At 42.6% G+C, this 23,231-nt stretch overlaps 1 protein-coding gene across 1 annotated transcript in view; it reads left to right on the top strand.

Annotated features, from left to right (window-relative positions):
* The window catches only part of CNTNAP5 (contactin associated protein family member 5), a 350,918-nt gene that overhangs the window by 263,849 nt on the left and 63,838 nt on the right, over nt 1–23,231 (top strand). The window contains exons 14-16 of the mRNA XM_066577791.1: nt 10,501–10,651; nt 21,585–21,712; nt 21,798–21,968. Coding sequence (XP_066433888.1) covers nt 10,501–10,651; nt 21,585–21,712; nt 21,798–21,968 — 450 coding nt within the window. The remainder of the gene's footprint in view (nt 1–10,500; nt 10,652–21,584; nt 21,713–21,797; nt 21,969–23,231) is intronic.

Here is a 23,231-nt window from a genome sequence, read left to right as displayed (position 1 = left end):
AGCTTCCATCTAATGTCTGGTTCTCTGCAGGGTCCCTTATAATATGTGTTCTTTCATCGCTTCTCTTTATTGACTGGTCATTTATAGGACCCTTTATTATCTGGTTATTTGTAGGGCCCCATTAACATGTGGTCATTTGCAGGTCTCTCTTTAACATCTGGCTGTTTGCAGGTGTCAGCCCTGCTTTGCTTTGCTCTCCAGGCCTCCATATTAGTATGATAATATTTGATAAATGGAGGTTTATAAACTTTGAGGAGAATGCAGCGGGCCGTAGTCCGTGCGTCGCCTCACTGCCACAGAGAAGAGATTCAGCAAGTTTTTAGAATATATTAGCAGGGTGCCGTGCAGGGCAGGAATAGCAGCTATTACTCAAGATTACACCATTGAAGTCTGATCCTGGATACTTGTGTGATGCTTCATAACCCCAGATGACAGGATGAAGGTTATTACTCTTCTCTGACTTTGAAAATTGAATTTTAGCTTTTCTTGTGCGGAGTGCAGAGCACCTGCCCCCCCCCCCCCCCCCCCTCTGCTCCAACACCTCGAACACCCCCCCCCCCCCCCTGCTGCTGCCCAGCTGGTGGACTTCAAGTGACACTAAAAGTAGAGGGAAATGCTTTACATAAGGGAATACACAAAATACCTCTAAGGTTAGTGCAATCCTTTGCCATTTTGACAATGTTGCTTGCTGTCAGTGAATAGAGTAGGTGAGTGTATTAAACACAATGCACTAAAAAGTGGAGCACTTTGTGAGGACCTCATGTATTATGTGTTTTGGACACTGACCTTAACTGCTGTGAACAGTGCTCAGAAAAAAGGATACGTCTAAGGCTAATTTCACACGGCGAGCGCAATATCGGGCTGTGAAACTCGGCCCAATATTGCGCTCGCCAAGTTCCCACGGATGCAAGGCGTATTTCTGTTAGTAACGCCTCGCATCACTTCAGGGAAGTAGCGACCAATGGGAAACCTTGCATGCGCCTCGCTTGCCATGCGATGTTTTGCTAACCGCATTGAAAACAAAGATGGGACATGCTGCGAGGGCACGCCAAAAGATGGGACATGCCAAAAGATGGGACATGCCATGAGGGTACGCCAAAAGATAGGACATGCCATGAGGGCACGCCAAAAGATGGGACATGCTGCGAGGGCACACCAAAGGATGGGACATGCCACGAGGGCACGCCAAAAGATAGGACATGGCAAAAGATGGAACATGCCGCGAGGGCACGCCAAAGATAGGACATGCCGTGATTTTTTTCCTACATTGCAACTAATCGAATTACCCTGTGTTATTAAAACAGAAATTAGAAAATGGAAGCAAAGTGGAAAAAATCAGTAAGTTTTCTGCTAACATCCGTTTTTCAGTTTTAAGGGGGGGGGGGTGGTTCCTCTTTAATAAATGTGGCTCAGTGGTTAGGAGTTTTGAGCGATTATTGAATTTTTAAAAATAATTGTGAATCGAGACTCCGTATTCCGACTCATTAAAATCAGTGGGAGTAAAAATCAGGCTCTCTAATTTTGCCTCCAGGTGGTGGTGGCCCAGTGGTTAGCACTGTTGCCTTGCAGTGGTGAGCTCCCAGGTCCAAATTCCCATCAAGGTCAGATTCAAACCCATAACTCTAGTACTGCAAGGCAGCAGCACTAAGCCAACACACCTGTTCTCTCTGCTCCAAGCAGAAAGCTGATATTTTTGGATGGTTTTTGATCATAATTGGTTCAGACATACCCAATACAATTTGGTGAAAATGGGGAGGATTTTATTGCCTGACTGACCAAGATGAGCAACACTAGTTGTTAGCACTGTTGCCTTGCAATGCCGAGGTCCTAGGTTCAAATCTCATCAAGGGCAACATCAACTTTAAAAAACTCCAGCCAGCCATCACTCTTGGTCAGATTTGAACCAATAACTCCTGAACGGCAAGGCAGCAGAGCTAACCACTGAGCCACCATGCTTGAGAAAAATGAAAAATAAACATAATTGAGAACATACAACCTCCATGCAGATCTTATCCAGTGTCAGACCTGAACCTAGAATCCCAATGCTACAATATGTAGTGGCTCAGTTGTTGGCACTGCTGCCTATAGATTCAAATCTGACCAAGATGAAGGCTGGCTGGAGTTTTTCAAAGTTGATGTTGGCCTTGATGAGATTTGAACCTCAGACCTCAGCATCGCAAGGCAGCAGTGCTAACCACTGAGCCACATTCATTGAGGAGCCCCCACCATGTTTTCAGGTTCCATCCATCTTCCATGGAATGCACCTGAGGTGGCACCGGCTACTATGGCCCCATTCACATCTGTGTTTAGGCATTTTGGGACAGAGAAACTGAATTTCAATTTTTCCCCATTGGAACCAATGCCAGAAACATAAAATGGGAATGTCTCCATTTGAATCTGTTCCATTTCTGCTTTTTGGTCCTGTAAAAAAAAGGAAGCCAGTCTGCTGCGCTATTCGTCCTGTAAAAAATGGCGGTCAGACAGAATGGATGCAAACAGAAGCTATTGCGCTTGTAACGACTCTGACAATGGAAATATTTTGTTATTTATCTCGCATGGTGATCGCTGTAAAAATGATGTAAAAAACAAACAACTAAATTTCTGTTTTTCTTTTGTTTGCCTCCCAAAAAGCTTAATAAAAGGCAAGCCAAAAGTCACATGTACCTCAAACTGGTACCAATACAACAAGTTATGTCGTGGATGACCTTTGGGGGTCCACGGCGTAATCAATAGGAATGTTTGCATCCTTCCAAATTAATGTTATGAGGCTGTGCGCACAGCCTGAAGCAATCACACTGACACAAGTTCAGCATATGACAACTTCCTCATTTCTGCTTTATTTGTGGGCGTGTAGCCTCTTTTATAAAGTTTAACATATCTGCCCTTTTGGGCATGTCAAAGATTACATAGATACAACGTATTGTTTGATTATTGGATGAGCGTCTTGAGATTCTTCCTTCATCCGGTCATCTGTTATTGCCCGTCACGTGGTATCTGTCCGGAGAGGGCAGGACGAGATGAGTGGGTTGTCTTGGGCACCACGTGTGGATGGTCCCGTATGATTGGAGGCTATGACTTGAACATTATTTTTCATACATTTCCTATATTATTTGCATACGTTTCCCGTAAGCCTGCTTGTGTTGCTATTATTTGCATAAGTTTCCTGCAAACTGTTTATTTTTACTAGTGCGTTATCCAAAAGCCATAATGTTATAGACTGCGGTTACGTGTGTCTGACTTGCTTCTTCTAGGGTTTGCTAGGAATCGGGAAGCAGAGTGTTATTACTAAATGTTAGTTATCGTAAAAGCCGGATAGAGTTTAGAAGACGGAGAGTTTCATTATATATGAGGAAGTGAATATATTGGGTATATAAGGAATATATACTTGTATTATATTTGTGTTCAAGTAAATAAGATGGAGAAATACTGTCATAGGTATACAGAAGATACAGAATGCATAATATACGTGAAACTGTCTACTACAGGTGCACTGTCCACTACATATGAAATGTATGTCCGCTGTCACAGAAATATAGGTTTTGCGTATATCCACTACACTTATCCCACAAAATGACAAGCCCCCACAGAGCTCCATCCCCCGGAAAAATAAAGATGTTCTGGGTCTTAGAACTAATGATAATCTTTATTCATATAGCGCCAACGTATTCCGTAGCGCTTACAATGTCTAAGAATGTGATGATGCAAATTCCACTATCACCGTGGCAGAAAAGTCCATCTAAAAATATAGGAGTCAATGAAAAAGACTAAAACGTAACTTTTATTTAATAAAGATAATGCAAATTCAATTGTTTTTCTTAAAAATGTGTTTCTATTATGCAAAAGTAGTAAAACATTTTAATATCCTTCTAAACTTGGGTATCACAGTAATTGTGCCGATCAGATACGAAAGTTATCATATTAGTTTTAGGAAAAGGTAAATGCTGATAAGCGCGGAGAACAAAGCAGCTGTTTGCATAAACAAAGCAGCTGCTGTTCTCGGAGCTGTCAGTGGTGTCCCACTCCACCTTCACTTAACTCTTAAGTAGCTAATTAGCTACTTAAGAGTTTATACAAGGATGATCGCTCAAAACTGTCACTCAAACTGAGCGATGTTTGAGCGATCATCTTTCAGTGTAAATGGGGCTTTACAGATGACACACTGTAACACATTTTGTCCAAGAGAAACAGAAAGCCGAGACCGAACAGTAGAAAAACATCACCTGGTAGGATGGATCCAGATTTCTGTTGCTCCGTGCTGATGGGAGGTCAGAATATGCTACAAGCAGCATTAATCGATAACCCCTTCCTGTCAGCTGGTCAGAACATGTCAGCACTAGAGATGAGCAAGTATACTCGCAAAGGTCAATTGCTCGAGTGAGCATTGCCCTTAGCGAGTACCTGCCCGCTCGAAACAAAAGGTTCTGGTGCCGGTGCAGGGGAGTGGTGAGTAGCGGCAATCAGCAGGAGGGAGTGGGGGAAGAGAGGGAGAGAGAGATCTCCCCTCCGTTCCTCCCCGCTCTTCCCCACAGCTCCCTGCCCGCCGCCGGCACCCGAACCTGCAGTCTCGAGCGGGCAGGTACTCACTAAGGGCAATGCTCACTCGAGCAATTGCCCTTAGCGACTATACTCGGTCATCACAAGTCAGCACCTTCATCTGATTTGTGACAGTTTCCTGTCCACAGGGGCCGATATTCCTGCAGAAAGATTTGATCACCTAGTGGGATCCACCCCATGATAAATTGCTGCAGTTCTGAAGGCTAAAGGAAGGAGGTCCAACGTACCAATAGATTGGGTCTAATAAGATGGCCATTCAGTCTGTGTATTACCATACATAATCTGACTCCGATGACATCATATTGCCCCATCCCTCTGTCTCTTTCATTCTGCTCAGTCAGGTAGCGTTAGAAGCTGAGTCCCTGTTTAAGCTGCGTGTCAGGTTCACCTTCCAACCAACTTACGGACAGAGCTTCTGTATTAAGCCTTGTGCATTCATGAGGACAGAACTGGAAGGAGTTCAGAGCAGTTTAAACCTTAAGTGAACCATATAATAGAAGACAAAATGTATTCCCTATTTAATCCTGATGCCATTGAGCCTTCAGGTTCCCGGTGGCTTATGCCGTATCGATAGCCGTCAACTAGGAACATTTAATATGGGACTTGATATTCCGCTGGCGGACAAAAGGCGTCTTTATTATTGACTGCGCATTTCTTAATCTTGTAGACATTATTTATCAGCAGGCGCCAAATGCAGGGTCATCTGTAATATAGGAGATACTAAGTAAAAGAAAGGAAAAGTTTGTAACTTTTTTGTGTTTTTCGTTAATTAGGCGCTGAATTAATTTGCCTTGATTGTGTTCTCTGGCAGCACTGATAAAAATGCAGAGCTTCACGGGAATTCTTTTCACAATGCGCTAAGGAAACGATATTCCCATGGAAGAAGTTATTGATGCTAATTATGTATAAAATATATGTATATTCACGGAAATAAAAAGATTTAATAATTTTGGGTTAATTACATCAAAAAATAAAAATTGCAAACATACAAAGATCTACATAGTGTTAGAGTAATTAGAGTATACATCCATACTTGTCCATAGGGGGCAGTATTATAGTAGTTATATTCTTGTACATAGGAGGCAGTATTATAGTAGTTATATTCTTGTACATAGGGGGCAGTATTATAAAAGTTATATTCTTGTACATAGGGGGCAGTATTATAGTCGTTATATTCTTGTACATAGGGGGCAGTATTATAGTAGTTATATTCTTGTACATAGGAGGCAGTATTATAGTAGTTATATTCTTGTACATATGGGGCAGTATTATTGTAGTTATATTCTTGTACATAGGAGGCAGTATTATAGTAGTTATATTCTTGGACATAGAGGCAGTATTATAGTAATTATATTCTTGTACATAGGAGGCAGTATTATAGTAGTTATATTCTTGTACATAGGAGGCAGTATTATAGTAGTTATATTCCTGTACATAGGGAGCAGTATTATAGTAGTTATATTCTTGTACATAGAGGGCAGTATTATAGTAGTTATATTCTTATACACAGGCGGCAGTATTATAGCAGTTATATTCTTGTACATAGGAGGCAGTATTATAGTAGTTATATTCTTGTACATTGGAGGCAGTATTATAGCAGTTATATTCTTGTACATGGGGGCAGTATTATAGTAGTTATATTCTTGTACATTGGAGGCAGTATTATAGCAGTTATATTCTTGTACATAGGAGGCAGTATTATAGTAGTTATATTCTTGTACATTGGAGGCAGTATTAGAGTAGTTATATTCTTGTACATAGGAGGCAGTATTATAGTAGTTATATTCTTGTACAGAGGGGGTAGTATTAGAGTAGTTATATTCTTGTACATAGGGGGCAGTATTATAGTAGTTATATTCTTGTACATAGGGGGCAGTATTAGAGTAGTTATATTCTTGTACTTAGGGTGCAGTATTATAGTAGTTATATTCTTGTACATAAGGGGCAGTATTACAGTAGTTATATTCTTGAACATCGGAGGCAGTATTATAGTAGTTATATTCTTGTACATCAGAGCAATATTATAGTAGTTATATTCTTGTACATAGGGGACAGTATTATAGTCGTTACATTTTTGTACATAGGAGCAGTATTATAGTAGTTATATTCTTGTACATAAGAGGCAGTATTATAGTAGTTATATTCTTGTACATAGGAGCAGTATTATAGTAGTTATATTATTGTACATGGAGGGCAGTATTATAGTAGTTATATTCTTACACATAGGAAGCAGTATTATAGTAGTTATATTCTTGTATATAGGAGCAGTATTATAGTAGTTATATTCTTGTACATAGAGGGCAGTATTATAGCAGTTATATTCTTGTACAAAGCGGACAATATTATAGTAGTTATATTCTTATACATAGGGGGCAGTATTATAGTAGTTATATTCTTGTACATACTGGGCAGTATTATAGCAGTTATATTCCTGTACATAGGGAGTAGTATTATAGTAGTTATATTCTTGTACATAGGGAGCAGTATTATAGTAGTTATATCCTTGTACATAGGGGCAGTATTACAGTAGTTATTTTCTTGTACATAGGAGGCAGTATTATAGTAGTTATATTCTTGTACATAGGAGGCAGTATTATAGTAGTTATATTGTTGTACATAGGGGGCAGTATTATAGTAGTTATATTCTTGTACATAGTAGCAGTATTATAGTACTTATATCCTTGCACATAGGGGCAGTATTACAGTAGTTATATTCTTGTACATAGGGAGTAATACTATAGTAGTTATATTCTTTTACATAGGAGCAGTATTATAGTAGTTATATTCTTGTACATAGGGGGCAGTATTATAGTAGTTATATCCTTGTACATAGAGGCAGTATTATAGTAGTTATATTCTTATACATAGGGAACAGTATTATAGTAGTTATATTCTTGTACATAGGAGGCAGTATTATAGTAGTTATATTCTTGTACATAGGGGGCAGTAATATACTAGTTATATTCATGTACATAGGAGGCAGTATTATAGAAGCTATATTCTGGTACATAGGGGTTAGTATTATAATAGTTATAGTCTTGTTCATACAGGGCAGTATATTAGTTATATTCTTGTGCACAGAGGGCAGTGATACAGTGTAGTCTTATAGAACACCATCTTTGCTATTGTAGTTTGCTATTGGAGTTCTCTTGCTGTGCTCAGTGTACATTCTGCATATAGCATCAGCCAGCTAGAAATGATAAACTGTTTCTGATAATGGTGAAATGCATTGTTTGGCAACAATTAATCAAACAAGTAAGAAGGTGATGTTTCCCCATCTATAATGTGTGACTAATGTTCTGCATTACCCCAATGAATATGTAAATTAGCCTCTTCAGTTACACCATGTCTTGAAAAACAAATCAACATATTTGTTATCTGCATTGTTTTGGAAATACATCAGCAGTCGTTAGTGATTACCTTTCACTTTCTCATCAGCGCCCGCTCTGCCAATATCTGTGGGCTCTTCAGTATTTGTGTCTGGTTTTCTTGACAGGGACTGATAGGTGTCATTGTACTGATGGAGTTGGCATGTAGTTGTACAGTGTCAAGATCAGGGGTGCCATACCAGAATGCACTGTGCTGACAGCATTAGACATTATACTCTACTCACTATTACACGAAGAAGCAGTCTTAGATACATACAGATAAAGATGAGTAATTGTATAATGAAAAGTTCTGCAACTTTCCAATACAGGGTGTAGTCAAAAATTCGGATCTGGCGCTATATCTCAGTACTGGTGTGCTATATTGAAATAATAATAGTGTACTTAAATAGGAAGATGCAGATGCTCTACCTGATTGTATGGCATATAGGCCACTGGGGGCCCCCGGAACATGGATTTCAAGCATGTGTCATGGCCTCTGTAAGAGATAGCGAGTAAAACCCAACTGCAAGGTTGAAGAGTTGCATGTGAGAAGCAGAAATCCACTTTCTGCGTCTCTCTTACGTCCCGTTTTTGCCATTTTCAAAATGTCTGTAACTGAATTATAACATGTGTTTTTATATCCAGAGGGTAAAAACCCCATTTGGACCTAACACATTTACACAATTATTTGCTACAATCGTATCCACTCTAAACAATCCTCAGTTTGGACCGCAGACTGATACATATTACCTGCACTGATACATTGTAGCAAACTATAAACACAGCAGAGAGGTTTCTGCTTCTGATTTGTTTACAATTTTAGCAGTTTCTTAGCTATAAAAAGTAAATAGTGATATATTTATAAAGGATGAATACAAAGTATCAGCTGCACAAATCTCTTTTAGGCTGGGTTCACACTAGGCGTATTCCCATCGGAAATCCCGCGGTTTGACCGCAGCCGAAACCGCGAGATTTCCGATGGGAGAACCGCCGCTGAAAAACCCGCGGCGGCTTTGAAGCGGCCCGGCCGCTCACTTTTCCATTGCGGCCGGCTTTCCCATAGAGGAGAGCGTGGCCGCGACGGAAGTAAACAATAAATAGACATGCTGCATCTTTTGAAACTGCGGCTGCGGCGGCCACAGCCGCGGTTTCAGACGGACTTACCACAGCGGATTGGCCGTCCCGTGTGGACAAGATTTCTGAGAAATCTCGTCCACATGGCTGGCTAATCCCGAGATTAGCGGCCGCGGCTTATTTGCCGCGGCGAAATTCCGCACTGCAAAACCGTGGCAAATCCGCCCTGTGTGAACCCAGGCTTAGGGTTTATTAAAAAGGGCAATTTTAACATCCACGTTCTGTTCGAGTTTGAAACTGACAGAACCCAGACAGAAGTCACACCCATTAAAGTCATTGGGGACATTTCTTAAGACCTGCATTTCAATCACCGGTCTTAATATTATTTTCACTGGCGCGTGTCTAATACATGTAAATGTGCAGGCCTCTTCATACAGTACACGCATCTAGGCTCCTCTGTGCGCCCATATGGAAATGTATGCTGAATACGATTTAGCGTACATTACTTGTATAATTTACACTAGTTTCTTAGAAGTGGGTCACACCTCCTTTCGAGATGCTATACTCCTCCGCCTTTTTGGTAAATTTAATTCAATGAATGGCTGAGCGCTGTCTCAGATTGGCTGAGCACTGTGACCAATAACAGACAGCACTCAGCTATCATTCAATGAATGGCTAAGTGCTGCCTGTGATTGGTTGAGCGCACAGCCATTCAGACCCAGCACTTTCAAGAGGCGGGGTTTTTTAAATCCCTAGCCAGGAGAAAGTGCTTCAGAACAGTGTCGGGGAGCCAGCAAGAAGATGCGTCGGAGCCCCAACAGCAGCGTAGAGGTGATGTATATATATATTTTATCTTTTACAGCAGCTAAGCTTGATTTTCAGGGTACGGCTTACATTTAAAGTCCTTCCCCGAAAATCACTGCGGTGGTTGCCTGCATCCCATTACTTTCAATGGGGCGGCTGCAGTGCATGACCCATTGAAAGCAATGAGAGTTCATTGCGATCCTCTGTCACAGTTATGACAGCTGTGGCAGGGGATTCTTTACTCTCCCCGTGGAGTCCCATCATCACTGAACACTGTGACAGTGCTGTCAGAGTGTTCAGTGATGAGGGGACTCCCTATGGGGAATCTTTACCCGCAGCATGAACCTTCCCGAGGCACGCAAAGATTTTGCACCTGTAAAAAACGGCCATGTGAACACTGCATAGGAAACTAATGGCTCCAATAACCGCACTTTTCTTTTTTTGCACATGTAGGTGCGCACAAAAAATCCTTGTCTGACTGAGCCCTAATTGTGTAATGGTGACATGTGATAACCTTAAAGCTCCTAAACCATGTAAAATGTCCAAACTGGATTTTTATTATTTTTTTTTTTTTGGGGGGGGGGACATTAATGAGCGCACGCAATATCAGATATGGTGATAATAGGATAATTATGTGATTACACGTGGATTCCTGTAATCTGCACTCTCAGTAATACTGTTCTATGTTGGGTGTTTGCAGATGGCGCCCCCTTCACCTGGTGGATCGGAAGAGGCAATGAAAGGCACACGTACTGGGGAGGCTCCATACCCGGGCAGTGTACCTGTGGCTTAGAGGAAAGCTGCGTCGATGTGAGGCACTACTGCAATTGTGATGCTGACAAGAGTGAATGGTAAGACCGAGGCCCCTACTTCTGATATGCTGCACAGGAATGGTAGTACTTAGATATCTTGTATATAGATGTAGCAGAGCTGGGGTTGTTCATTGGCACAGCTGTTAGAGATACTACTTTGAATTTCCTGTATTTTGCTGTTCTTGAGTTACATCATGTTTCCTACTCCAGTCACTACCAAAGCTGCTTGCATATGTATTCTGGTCTGAGTTCAGCTTATTCGGTGTTCGAGCTAAGCATGCCGGAAGACCAGCATTGTAGGATGTGGATTCACATATGCTGCATACATCCAGCCCATGTATGTTAGGGCAGAAACACATGGGTGTATGCGCAAACATGCTTGCCACTACAAAGCATAGTTGCGCATGAACCAGGATTTTTTTTTTCTTCGGGACATTCAAACTCCACGTCAGAACAAGCGAGTTTGAAAAAAAGAGTAAGAAAATAAGTATTGCAGTATTAAGTACGTGCGAAAATAATAGGGCAAGTCCTATCTGTTCTCGCCCGTACTATTAACGCCCGAGAATATCGCTAATGAAAACTAAACCATTGAAATCAGTGTTTTATCTTCAGGGCTCAGTCACACGGGCACATCGGCACCCGTACTCAGGCGCCTATGCGCCCATGTTACTGAGCCCTTCCTGCAGGATGAAGACGGCCGTACCCGAAGACGGTCGTCTCTCTGCAGCGTTGAAGAAAGTACACATGATCGGCAATGAAGCCGGTCACATGTTCTTTCTCCCGGCGCTGCAGAGAGACGTCCGTCTTGAGCTACGGCTGTCTTCATCCTGCAGTAGCACGGGCGCCAATGTGCCCGTGTGACTGAGCCCTCATTCATTCTGATGGGAGAAGCGACCCTGCAGTGACAAGTGAAGGGGGACACTGGACCCCCTTCTTAGGATTGGTGGAAATTTCAGCATAAAACCTTCACTGATCAGAGTTTTATCACCTAGCCTATGGATATAGGTAATAGAAGTGTATCTAGGGAATACGCCTTTACAAAGCTTCTATCACATTTATGTTTTTAGCATTAGAGTAACTGCAGTTTCTAAAACCTTTTGATATGTCAGAACGAATTGTCAAAAGTTTTGATCGGTGAGGGTCCGAGCACTAAGACCCCCGCTGATCATTCAAATGCAGGGGCTGCAGGGCTCACCCAAGCACTGTGTCCCTTTGACCGTCTTTGCTGCCTTTGGCTCTTCTTGGCAGCTGAAGACAGATTCAACTGCTGAGAGCAGCTGACAGGCAGCAATGACAGGCATAGAGATACAGCGCTGGGGTGAGCCCTGCAGCCCCTTCACATCAGCGATCAGCAGGGTCTCAGCAGCGGCACCTCCACTGATCAAAACCTTTGACATGTCATAACTTTTTTAAAACTGCAATTACTCTCTAGCTTCCAATCTCTCAGATCCCCTGCTGGTTCAGTGTCTGTACTAAGAATGCTCTGCTGATTAGCATTGTCAGTTTTACACCAGACACTGAATAGTGAATGAATGTCCAGTAATATGTACAGTATACAATCTACTATGCATCGCTGCTCTAGAATTGTAGCATGTCTTATACTCCAATCACTAACAAAGCTGTAATCATTTATGCTGGTTCAGTTTTAGGATGGATCTCAAATTTCCACTGTCTACGAAGCGAGTTCTTATGATTGCGGGTTAAAGTGATTATGATCATTTTTATTGCATTTTTAAATGACTTTTATGATCATGTGTATTTTTTTTTTTTTTTTAAGAAGGGGACTTGAACCTGCAATTTTATGATCACTCACATAATACACTGCAGTACCTCTGTACTGCAGTGTATTAGCTGTATTCTTTGTCATTACAAAGCATTGCAGACCCAGAGGCCATTGTCAGGCATCCAGTTGCCATGGCAAACCAATAGGTCTCCACAATTGGATTGCGGAGGACCAATTACATCACAGAGGGAGAGATATTGATCACAGCATGTAAGTGGTTAACAGTGGGGATCAGAGGATCTACACCATCCCCGCCATTGCAGCAGGACCTCAGCAGGCAGGTACAGCTGAATCCCGCTGTGTATGGGACAGGTTGAGCTCCAGAGTCTGCACCATCTACATGTCGTACATGTAGATCCTGGAATGGGTGAAAGGGATTGTCCCACTTCTAAGATTGATCCATAGGAGAGGTCATCAATAACTGATCGCCGAGGCTAATGTTTTCTTTTGTAGAGCTGCTTTGTTCCCGGTAACAGGCAGCTTGGTATATTTGCAGTATTCACTTTAGTGGGATTCTACCTACAGTACCGTGCCCAGCCACTGCACAATGCATAGCACTGTCTACAGTTGGCAACAAACCATCTTTGTACATTAGAACACTGGCCTGGGAGAACAGCTGTTTGGCCAGAGTCTGGGGACATGGGATCTCATTGATCAATAGAGGATAGGGCATCAATATAAGAAATGGGACAACCCCTTTAACATCATAACCATAGACAATGGGCAACTTAAAGGGCTTTTCCCAAAATGTAAACTTATCCCCTATCCATTGGATAGGGAATAGAGATGAGCGAGCACCAAAATGCTCAAGTGCTCGTTACTCGAGTCGAACTTTCAGTGATGCTCGAGAGTTCGTTTCGAGTAACAAACCCCATTGAAGTCAATGGGCGACTCGAGCATTTTTGTATATGACTGGTGCTCCGCTAAGGTTTTCATTTGTGAAAATCTTAGCAAATCACCAAAGTCATGTAAAAAACACAAAAATGGGTAGGGCAGGCGAGGAGCAACATGCAGTGCTGCATTTCGGGCTCCGAGGTCTCACTATTAAGCCACAATAGTGGTAAGAGTAAGACCCCCCCCCCCCCCCCCCCCCCACTGCCAGCATAACGATCGTTCTCCTCTGCCACAGCTGTAACAGAGCTGAAAGCAATGGGCTGCCGGCGAGCGCGGGATGAATTTTCGGGAAGGGCTTAAAAATATAAGCCCTTAGCTGAAAATCATCCAAAAATGTGTAAAAATAAAAAATAAAAATTATACTCACCTTTCCGCTGTATTGCCGGCTCCATTGAATTCAATGGGCTAACATCGTTCTTCTCTGCCACAGCTGTTACAGCTATAGAAGAGGAGAACGATCTTTATGCTGACATATTTTTATTTTTTTATTTTTACACATTTTAGGATGATTTTCAGGCAAGGGCTTATATTTTTAAGCCCTTCCCGAAAATTCATCCCGCGCTCGCCGGCAGCCCATTGCTTTCAATGGAGCCGGCTGTATTACCGGCTCCATTGAATTCAATGGTCAGTGCTCGTTTAATCGAGACGAGCTCCACGTGGTGCTCGTCTCCAGTAACAAGCATCTCGAGCACCCTAATACTCGAACGAGCATCAAGCTCGGACGAGTATGCTCGCTCATCTCTAATAGGGAATAGCTTTATAATCAGTGGAGCCCCACTGATCCCGAGAACAGGGGTCTCATAATCCCCTAGTCTTCACTGCAGGCTTACTGCGCTCCTCACTCCAAGGAGACTGAATGGAGTGACGGTCACTAATGCATGGTACCACTCGAGTCACTCTCAATGGGACTGCTGGATATAGCTGAGTTACAAGCGCTCCATCTGGATCAGCGGCGCCTGTTTAGCCATCGCTCCATTCGACGTGACATCAGTCTGGATTAGAGAAGTGACCCCCACAGAAACAAGCATAGGGGGACACGGTTACCCCTTCATTCTCAGGATCGGAATCAGTGGGGGGCTCAGCCGTGACACCCCCACTGATTACAAAGTTACTCCCTATGGTATGGATAGGGGATAATTTAAAATTTGGGAACAGCCCCTTTAAAATCCCCAGACTCCTCACTGTTTAAACCCCATTGTGACTCTCCATAGACAATGCTGTATACGCTGGACGGACCGCGCTGCTGCCAGATTTCTGCTTTCTGTAATGTATTGTAACAAAAAGCCGAAGAATGAAATATTAATTAATTGTGAGCCGAGAGTCTGAATTAAATAGGAAAAATCAATGTCAGACATCAATATTTATTACTGATTAAACCCCAGCGCCCGGTGCGCGCCCCCCGGGGGCAGAGTACAGTACTGAGCTGCTGCTCCGGTGCCTGTCTCCGGAGGGGGGTTATTATTTAGCAGGCAGGATCTATAGAGCCCCTGTACTGTATTTGGATGCTCAGTAACTTTCCATCCCCTGATAATGAATAGATTTATCTTGCAGGATAACATTCTCCCCGTAAATACAAATTAGAAGTGAAAAATAGCTGCCAGCGATTCTGCGGCATTAAGAACACAGATTACAGCGGGAGTTGACAAGGTTTCGCTCTGTATTTAGGGCAGCACCATGTAATGGGGATTTATAGCAGAACCGGCTCAGGGAAAACATTTTCGGATGATTCCTGAAAACTAGGAAAAGTTAAGCCTCGTTCACACGGGAGGATCTAGCGGAGTGTAGGAAAAGATCTTGGCTATACTGCAAAAGAAATAGCGTGAACGGGCGACTTCCAGCTATTAAGTCTCGAGATTAATTAGCAGTGAAATTGCCCATTCCCACGATCAGAGGTGCGCGGTGCGTGTTATCCAGCTCCCATAGGAGTCTATGGAAACTCCTGCACAGCCCGCGCCAAAGATGGCTCAGGTCCTATCTTTTCTCGCAGCACGGACCTTAGATGCGGGCTTTGTACATTTATGTTCTATCTTTGCTTTTTGCACGTCTAACATTCCTTCATCTGAACGCTTCTAGAGGAAACTATTGGTTCTATTAGACGCAATCTTTTCATGTGCCTGTTCTGCACTAAAACCACTCTTGTGTGAATGAGGCCTTAGATGAAAAGTGTACGAAAATTCAGATTATTATTTTTTTTTTATGAATCACCATTAGGACTTATGCACACAAGTGTATATCAGCTGGCGTTTTCACAGCCATTGATGCACTGGCTTGGCTTATATGCTGTCGAGTAGGGGAGACAGATAAGCTCTGCTAAGCTGTCTCCCCCTTACCTCCCCCTCTCCGACTCTCTGCAAAGGAGTGGGAGCTAGTGTGCTGGGCTCCCGCCCTCTCCCCGCCCCTTGCCGCTGTTTGGAATAAGAGGGGGCGGGGCAGATTGTAGCTGTGCCCCCGCCCTGCCCCTCCATTGCAAACAGCGGCAAGGGGTGGAGAGGAGAAGAGAAGGGGGAAAAGAGTTTAGCAGTCACACTGCTAAACTCCCTCCCACCTCCCTTTTCCAGCCGCTGTCATTGGCTCCTATAGGAGTCTATAGCAGCGGCAGTAGTCCGGCCAGGAAGATAGTTCCAGGACTATCTTTCCAGCCCGGCATAAAAGCGCCCAGCCAGGCACTTTTATGCTGCGGAAATACGCCTGTATGATCGGATGCATTGGAATCCAATGCATCATATAGTAGCGTATATCGGACAGATGTGAAAACGGCTGCCAATATACACTCGTGTGAATAAGCCCTAAGGCTGGGCTCACATAGCCATAAGCGTAATACGCATTCTGCATTTGGAAAGTCCGCAGTGGATTCCAGATGTGAGCCAGCATACCTGAATTTTCCGGTTCAGTCATGCGCAGTACAGTTTTTTATTTGAATTTTGCATTTCGCACGCCATTGCTTAGCGATGACATGGGTACCCACGACTCATATGCAATGTCAATTGTGCATGGGCCGCAGGCCGGACAGTCTCCATTGACTTCAATGGAGGCCACAAATGCGGCGTCCGCAGCAAAATAGAGCATGCTGTGATTTTACATGCTTCTCAATGTGTTCATTTTGCTGCAGATCATCTGCGCGGATGCAGATAATGGATTCCGCAATAGGAATCCGCCCGTGTGAGATCGGCTCAGGGCTTTTTCACACGAGTGTATATCAGCCGCCGTTTTCATGGCCGGCCGATATCCATTACCATCTGATGCATTGGATTCTAATGCATCAGATCACACAGGCATATTCCCACCGACCGGGCGCTTTTATGCTGGGCAGTAAAGATAGTCCTGGAACTATGTTCCTGGCTAGACTATGGCCGCTGCCATAGACTCCTATGGGAGCCATTGACAGCGGCTGGATAAGGAAGGTAGGAGGGAGTTTAGCAGCATGACTGCTAAACTCCCTCCCACTTCTCTTCTCCTTTCCGCCCCTTGTCGCTGTTTACAATGGGAAGAGGTGGGCCGGGGGTGGAGCTAAGCTCTGCCTCATCCCGCCACCTCCCATTGCAAATAGTGGCAATGGGCGGAGAGGGGGCGGACGCTTAGCACACTAGCCCCCGCCCCAGCCCGCCTCCTCCCCTTGCAGAGAGTCGGTGAGGGGGGAGGGAAGGGGGAGACAGCTTAGCAGAGCTATCTCCCCCCTCCCAACAGTATATATGCCGAGCCCGTGCATCAGATGGTAGCGTATATCGGCCTGTTATGAAAACGCCAGCCGACATACGCCCGTGTGACTAAGCCCTGGATGGAGCCAGAGACCAGTCAGTAGGTTTACAGCATTTTTTTCATGCTTTTATGGTCATTTCTGATCTGCAAGAACTTGATATTTTTCTAGAAGAATGTCAAATTAAAGTTTAGTATTTTTATAAATGTTTCCCATTGGATGAGCCGGACCTAGTTACAGTTCTATCCAGTCTAGACAATTCTCGGTGAGCTAAGTACATTAACAGCACAGATCTCCCTGCTAGTTTGTAGCACTTTACCTGCATGGATACATTGTATCAGTCTGTTTAGCTCTCAGATGATTTGGTTAGATTGGATACAATTGAGGTAAACACTCAGCTGTGAGAAGATTAAGGTCTCTACTGGATTTTAGCTTCTGCATGTAAACAGGGAGATGTATTTTGCAGAATTCGAGTGACATTAAGATCCTTCCCCTGTCTGGGACTTTCCTCGTATGTCTTAATAACAAACAGAAGCGATATTTTCCTTTTGCAAAGAAACAAGCTTCATGTTTGCTCAGAGGCGGCGGCTGAATTTGCTCCATTTGACCTCCTGATTTAAAATGTCTTTTAGATTTTGTGCCATGCTGAGATGTGAAATATGTAGTTTGCCCGCTGACTGGAAGACTTGAGGGCAGCGTGGACGTGTGTGGGATTTTATGGCCGCTCTTACAGGGATTGCTATAATACCAAAGCAAAATAGCAGAAATAACATTTTTTTCAGCTAAAGCCATGAACCTCGGGGAATTGAGAGGGCAGCGATGGCAGGACTGAGTTTCCTCGAGGAAGTTTTCTTAGTTCATAAGTACACTGTGAAGTTGTACTTGAAGTTCCAGCAACTCATAGGAGCATTTAGACCAAGCAGCTTCAGTAGGGATGATGTTTGAGGTGCGATCATATAGTTCCAAAAATCATAGCAAAATATCTGCTGTTACTTGGATTTTACTGCAGTTTTGTTAAAGGGACAATACAACTTGGAAATGAATGATACAAGTAATCAGGAGACAATCTCATCCCCACTGATTGTCAGCCTGCAGGTTTTTCTGATCTGAGAGTATTGCCAAAAAAAAGAGGAACGGCGCTGCTGTCCATGCAGAGTAGAGCCAGGTTATATTGAGCAGATATGCTGCGTGTTACAGAGCCAAACTGACTCCTTCATTAGGCCTCATTGTCAATGCTGATAAAAGAGTCGGTTTGGCTCTGTAACATGTAGTTTGATAATTGTTCTTCTCAATATATCCTGGCTCTGATCCTCATGGACAGCAGCACCATTTCTCTTTTTTTTGGCAAAACTCTTCGATCAACTATCTGGACCCGGTCCTAGGCATTCCCAGTTGGGGAAAGGCTGAAGTGGTCCCATTGTACCTTTTACATACTGCTTGTTCTGTAGGGCTTCCCGGTGAGTATACCTGTTACATGCTTCATGTTTTTTAATTGTGGTTATGCCCGTGCTATGATAGCATTTTTTTATGAATGTACTGATTTTGCAGGATTTTCTGCATATTCCTGAAGAATAGGGGTTAATCTACTGCCGCTCTGTTCCATTTTCAATGGAGAAATGTTGAGGGGTGAGGCTTAATGTTTTTTAGGGCAAATATTAAGAATAGGTCAATAGTTGATGACTGGGTATCCACCGCTCAGGACACCCGGCAATCAGCTGATGGACTGTCCACTGCTTCAAAGCAGGAAAACTCAGACATGGCTTCACTCCCACTTTTGCAGGTCTTAGGGTTCCCTTTATTTTTTAATTTGAGGGGTTTGGTGTGGAAGAAGAATGGAATATATATATTTTGCCTCAAGTGCAGTTTTCTAAAAGTCAATCTCAAAAATGTATTGTAATTGCATCTTTATAAGAGCCAGTGTGCTAATTAGCAAAACTACCATTTACTTTATTTACCTAAAATAATGTTTTTGTGCTGAAAAATCCCTCTCAAGTGCTGTCCCACTTCTCAGCAGCTTGCTTTCCTCTGTCTGCTAACTCATATGATTGACATTGGATACTAGGAGGGTAGAGCAGGGGGATGAGTCCTCCTGCTCCTTGAACTGTATGTAGAAAACAGGGAAGAGAGGGAAGGTAGAGAAACACACAGATGTGAATGCCAGAACAAATGCTGAAATATCTGCTGCTGTTCATACACATGTACATTGCTAGATCTTGCTGTTCACTCCTACATGATAAGCTTATGTGTGCGTGTTACAGACAGTTGGAAAGCGGGATCTCTGTAGGTCTCTGTGTACAGTCTATAGAACACAGTATACATAGCACAGTAGAGGCTCCTCTCACCCGTTCTGAGGAAATGTAGAATCAGTCGTACACCCTACTAAGGGAAATAATGTTATCCCTCATGTACAAACACACATATTAGTTCATTCTGAAAAGTTATCTGAAAAGTCAAGTAAATTTTAAGGAAAAAATGCCCCCCCCCCCCCCCCCTCCATTTTCCAAAGCTGTTACTGTATTTTAAAGAGACAGTAATGCTGCTATGACCATTAGTGGTTTCAACTGCTCCCCTGCTAGCCAACATTACATTGCATCCATGTACAGTGGCATTTGAAGACCCGTGACACATATTCCTGGCTCCCCTCATCCGATGATGCCACTGCTACACAATAAAATCACCTTTATATCGAAAGACATGAAGATCTTCAACGGTTCCATATTCTGACATTTCAACTATACCAGACCACATGGCTCCATGAACTTTTAGGGTCAGTCACTTATTCTGATATAACTTGGGTTAATACAAAGTTAAAGGGACAGTGCACTATTTCTTGCTATGAACAAAGATCCTAATTGCCTATTGTGTAGTTGTGCTAGTGTATCCCTCCTGTCCAGCAGGGGTCATACAGCTGTTCATGGAAGAATATAGTAAATTGCATGTACAGTATTTGGTATAGAAATTTCAGCGCACTGTTCATAAAGAAAGAAGTAAAAACAAAAAAAGCCTATAATTCTGCTTCATGATGATTTCCATGAATAAACCATGAAAAGGCAAAAATAAAGTTCTCATCTTGTTTTATTCATCGTATCAGCTGCATTTAACATAACACAAGATCTTTGTGCTCCGGTCCCGAATGTGATAAATATGGAAAAATCTTTCTGTGAACAGACAAAAGAAACAAATGAAGAAAATAAGGAGTAAGGAGATGCATCGTGCAAGAAGAGCCTCGGAGGCGTCTCCTCCAGTCTGCCGCACCTTCTGCTCTCCGTTTTCCTTGGCTTTACTTCTCATCGGATGTGCACCACATTCTGTATTTCTCCTTAGAAGTTGCTTATTTTGTCTGTAATTTTGCATCAAAGTCTCCAGTAAATCCCCTGGTGTTATCAATCACATGCTGAGCTGCTTGGAATGCTCTTATATAAAAGCAGAGATGGGAAATAAAATGGAGTTATTTAACTGTAAGCTCTTGGGAGCAAAACCCTCGCTGCAGAGCTACCTGTTTACGTTTGAACCGCACATCTGGCAGCGCCGAATGTGTAATTTAACACTTTGGGCCTACATTGTCTTAGAAAAAGTAGTAGAGTAGGATATTGCCAGGAGATATGGCAAATGGCAAACTTGGCTTGCTACGTCTTCAGAAAATAGTCATATCCTACATTTTCATCTATTTTGCATTTTTGTTAGAGTTGTCCAAACTGTTCTATAAACATGAACCATAAAATATCTGTAATGACCAAGGCTTCTCCTTCTGCTCCTCTTTCCCTTCTCCTTTTTCCCTTTTCCTTCCTTCCTTGCCTCTTTCCCTTTTCTTCCATCGCCATCTTATTTTTCAACTTTTTCTTCTTTTTCCCTTTTTTATTCTTTCTGTTCATTTCTTCTCCAATTCTTCTGCTTCATCTTTACTTTCTCAATGCTACTCTTCTTATTCTTTCTATTTCCTATCTTCTTAATTCTTCTCCATCACCTCTTTCCCCTTCTTTATTTTCTACCTTCCTTTTCCGGTTCCTCTTTTTCTATCCTCTTGACTCTTTTGATCTTTTTCTCATGTCATTTTTTCAAACTTCTTCTACTTCCCTTCTCCTTTTTTTCCCAATATATATACATTCTACTTTAATTTCCTCCTCCATATAATCTTCCCCTCCTAATCCTTCATCTTTATTCTTCCATCGTTTATCATTTTTCTCTTTTGTTGCTTCCTCTTCAATTGCTTCTTTATTCTTCACTTTTTATCTGCTTGTTCTTCTGGTCTTGCCATTCTTTCTTGCTCCATCCTTTCTCCTTTTCCCCCTTGTTCTTTCTTTCTCCTTCTTTCTCTTTTTCTTCCTCCTCTTTCCCTCCTCTTCTTCTTCCTCTTTCTCCTTGCTTATCATGCTCCTCCCCCTTCCTCCTTTTTCTTCGTCTTCTTCCTTCCCTTTCCCTCCTCTTCTTCTTCCTCTTCCTCCTTCCTCATCATGCTCCTGCTCCTTCCTCCTTTTTCTTCCTCTTCTTTCTCCCCTTTACCTCCTCTTCTTCTTCCTCTTCCTCCTTCCTTATCATGCTCCTCCTCCTTACTCCTTTTTCTTTCCTCTTCTTTCTTCCCCTCCTTGTATTGTATCACACAGGACAAATGATATAGGATTCCTTACCTTTAAAGACCACTTACCGGTCTCTCAGATTGTAATCACTGACACAAACCGATCAGGATCTGAAGCAGCCTGGAGGGTGGGAGCTCTGCGCTGTTATGGTGACAGTGAGTACAAGTTGTCTTTGTGTATTTTCCTGTATATTCTGAGCAGTGAACATATTATGGATTTAACCTATCGATCATTTTCCAGGAAGCTTTTGGAATTCGGCCTCTTTCACTTCCAAGACGTCATACCTCTATTTTCCCACCTTCCATTCAGATTTCAGTATCGACATCTCATTTTTTTTCAAGACCACAAACTCATCTGGAGTCTTCCTGGAAAACCTTGGTGTCAAAGACGTCATAAGAATCGAATTGGTTTGTAAGTAATTGCCAGTAATGTTTGTAAGCATTTAGGAATTGTCGCAAATACATGAGTAATATGTGAATTGAAGAGCAGTGATGTCATGATTTAGTAGAAGTAAGTGATCTCATCAGCCTAATGTCAACTGGCATCACTTGTGATTCTATTGATCATATCTGATGTTTTCTTTGTACTTACATCATAATCCATAGAGAAAAATCTTTTGGGACTCTATGCCCTTTTTGCATACTTGCTCATAAGAGCCTTTAAGGTAATTGGTAGGACCATCCTCTTTAAATTCAGGGGCCAAAAAACTCAGAGAGGGCTTATGTATCAACATTTTTCTGACCCCTAGAAATTTAGAAATAGGAATTGCTATAAGGGTGCTTTCATGTTTGGCGGAAAAACCTCCATAAACAAATCTGCACCAAAACCTTCATGTCTTACATGTGGATTTTGACATGTATTTGCCACAGATTTGCAAGGGCGAATGCATCCTAAGACAGCCAGTGGGGTGTCAATGAGTCTTTGTCTAAGCCATAATGGCACTAGGTTTTGGCTCTCCATGAACCTTTTATTGGGTGGACATGTCTATCTTACATCATTTTTATTTATAATCAGCATCTTGTAGATACCTATAGGTGTAACTATAGGGATGCACAGGTTGCGAGTTAAAAGTGACATATGGGAGAAATCCCGGAGACGATTAGGTGAGGGGCTCACAATAGGACACAAGAGGGGTCTTGCAAGGACGGGAGAATATGTGTGGCGAATTATCGGGATATTAAGTCAGAGATGTAAATACATGCATCATAAAGATGACTTTTTTGCCATAATTGTACCAGGCTAAGAGTTACAGAGTCTCAAAAGAGAAGTGGCGTATACAGTAGAGAAGGGAGCCAAAGAGAGGAAACTCAACTCTCCATTGGTGTGCCTAGCTATGCCATGTCAAACAGGACAATATACTAGATTTTTCATGACCTTTGGGCCATTTCTGTCCTGATCGAACCAACCAGGACCAGACTGCTCTCTCTAAAGGCACCATAATAGCTGCATGGTCTGCCCCTATGGTATGTACAGAAGAGTTTTTGCATGGCTTTACTTTAAATCCATGGACTTCTGCATTCTAGGAATTGATAGGGGGTCACAAATGGCTGCTCCCATTATTATCTTCCGATATCTCTCATTGTGTTAATGACATGTCATATCTCTAATGCTGTTCTAGTGAAATGCAGCCATAGTGTAGACTGCTCTGTAGACGGGTTGGACATTGTCTAGCGA

Source organism: Eleutherodactylus coqui, chromosome 8, assembly GCF_035609145.1.
Source record: "Eleutherodactylus coqui strain aEleCoq1 chromosome 8, aEleCoq1.hap1, whole genome shotgun sequence".
Classification (NCBI taxonomy): domain Eukaryota; kingdom Metazoa; phylum Chordata; class Amphibia; order Anura; family Eleutherodactylidae; genus Eleutherodactylus; species Eleutherodactylus coqui.
Note: the sequence above shows the minus strand (reverse complement) of the source record. Positions and strands in the feature narration are given on the sequence as shown.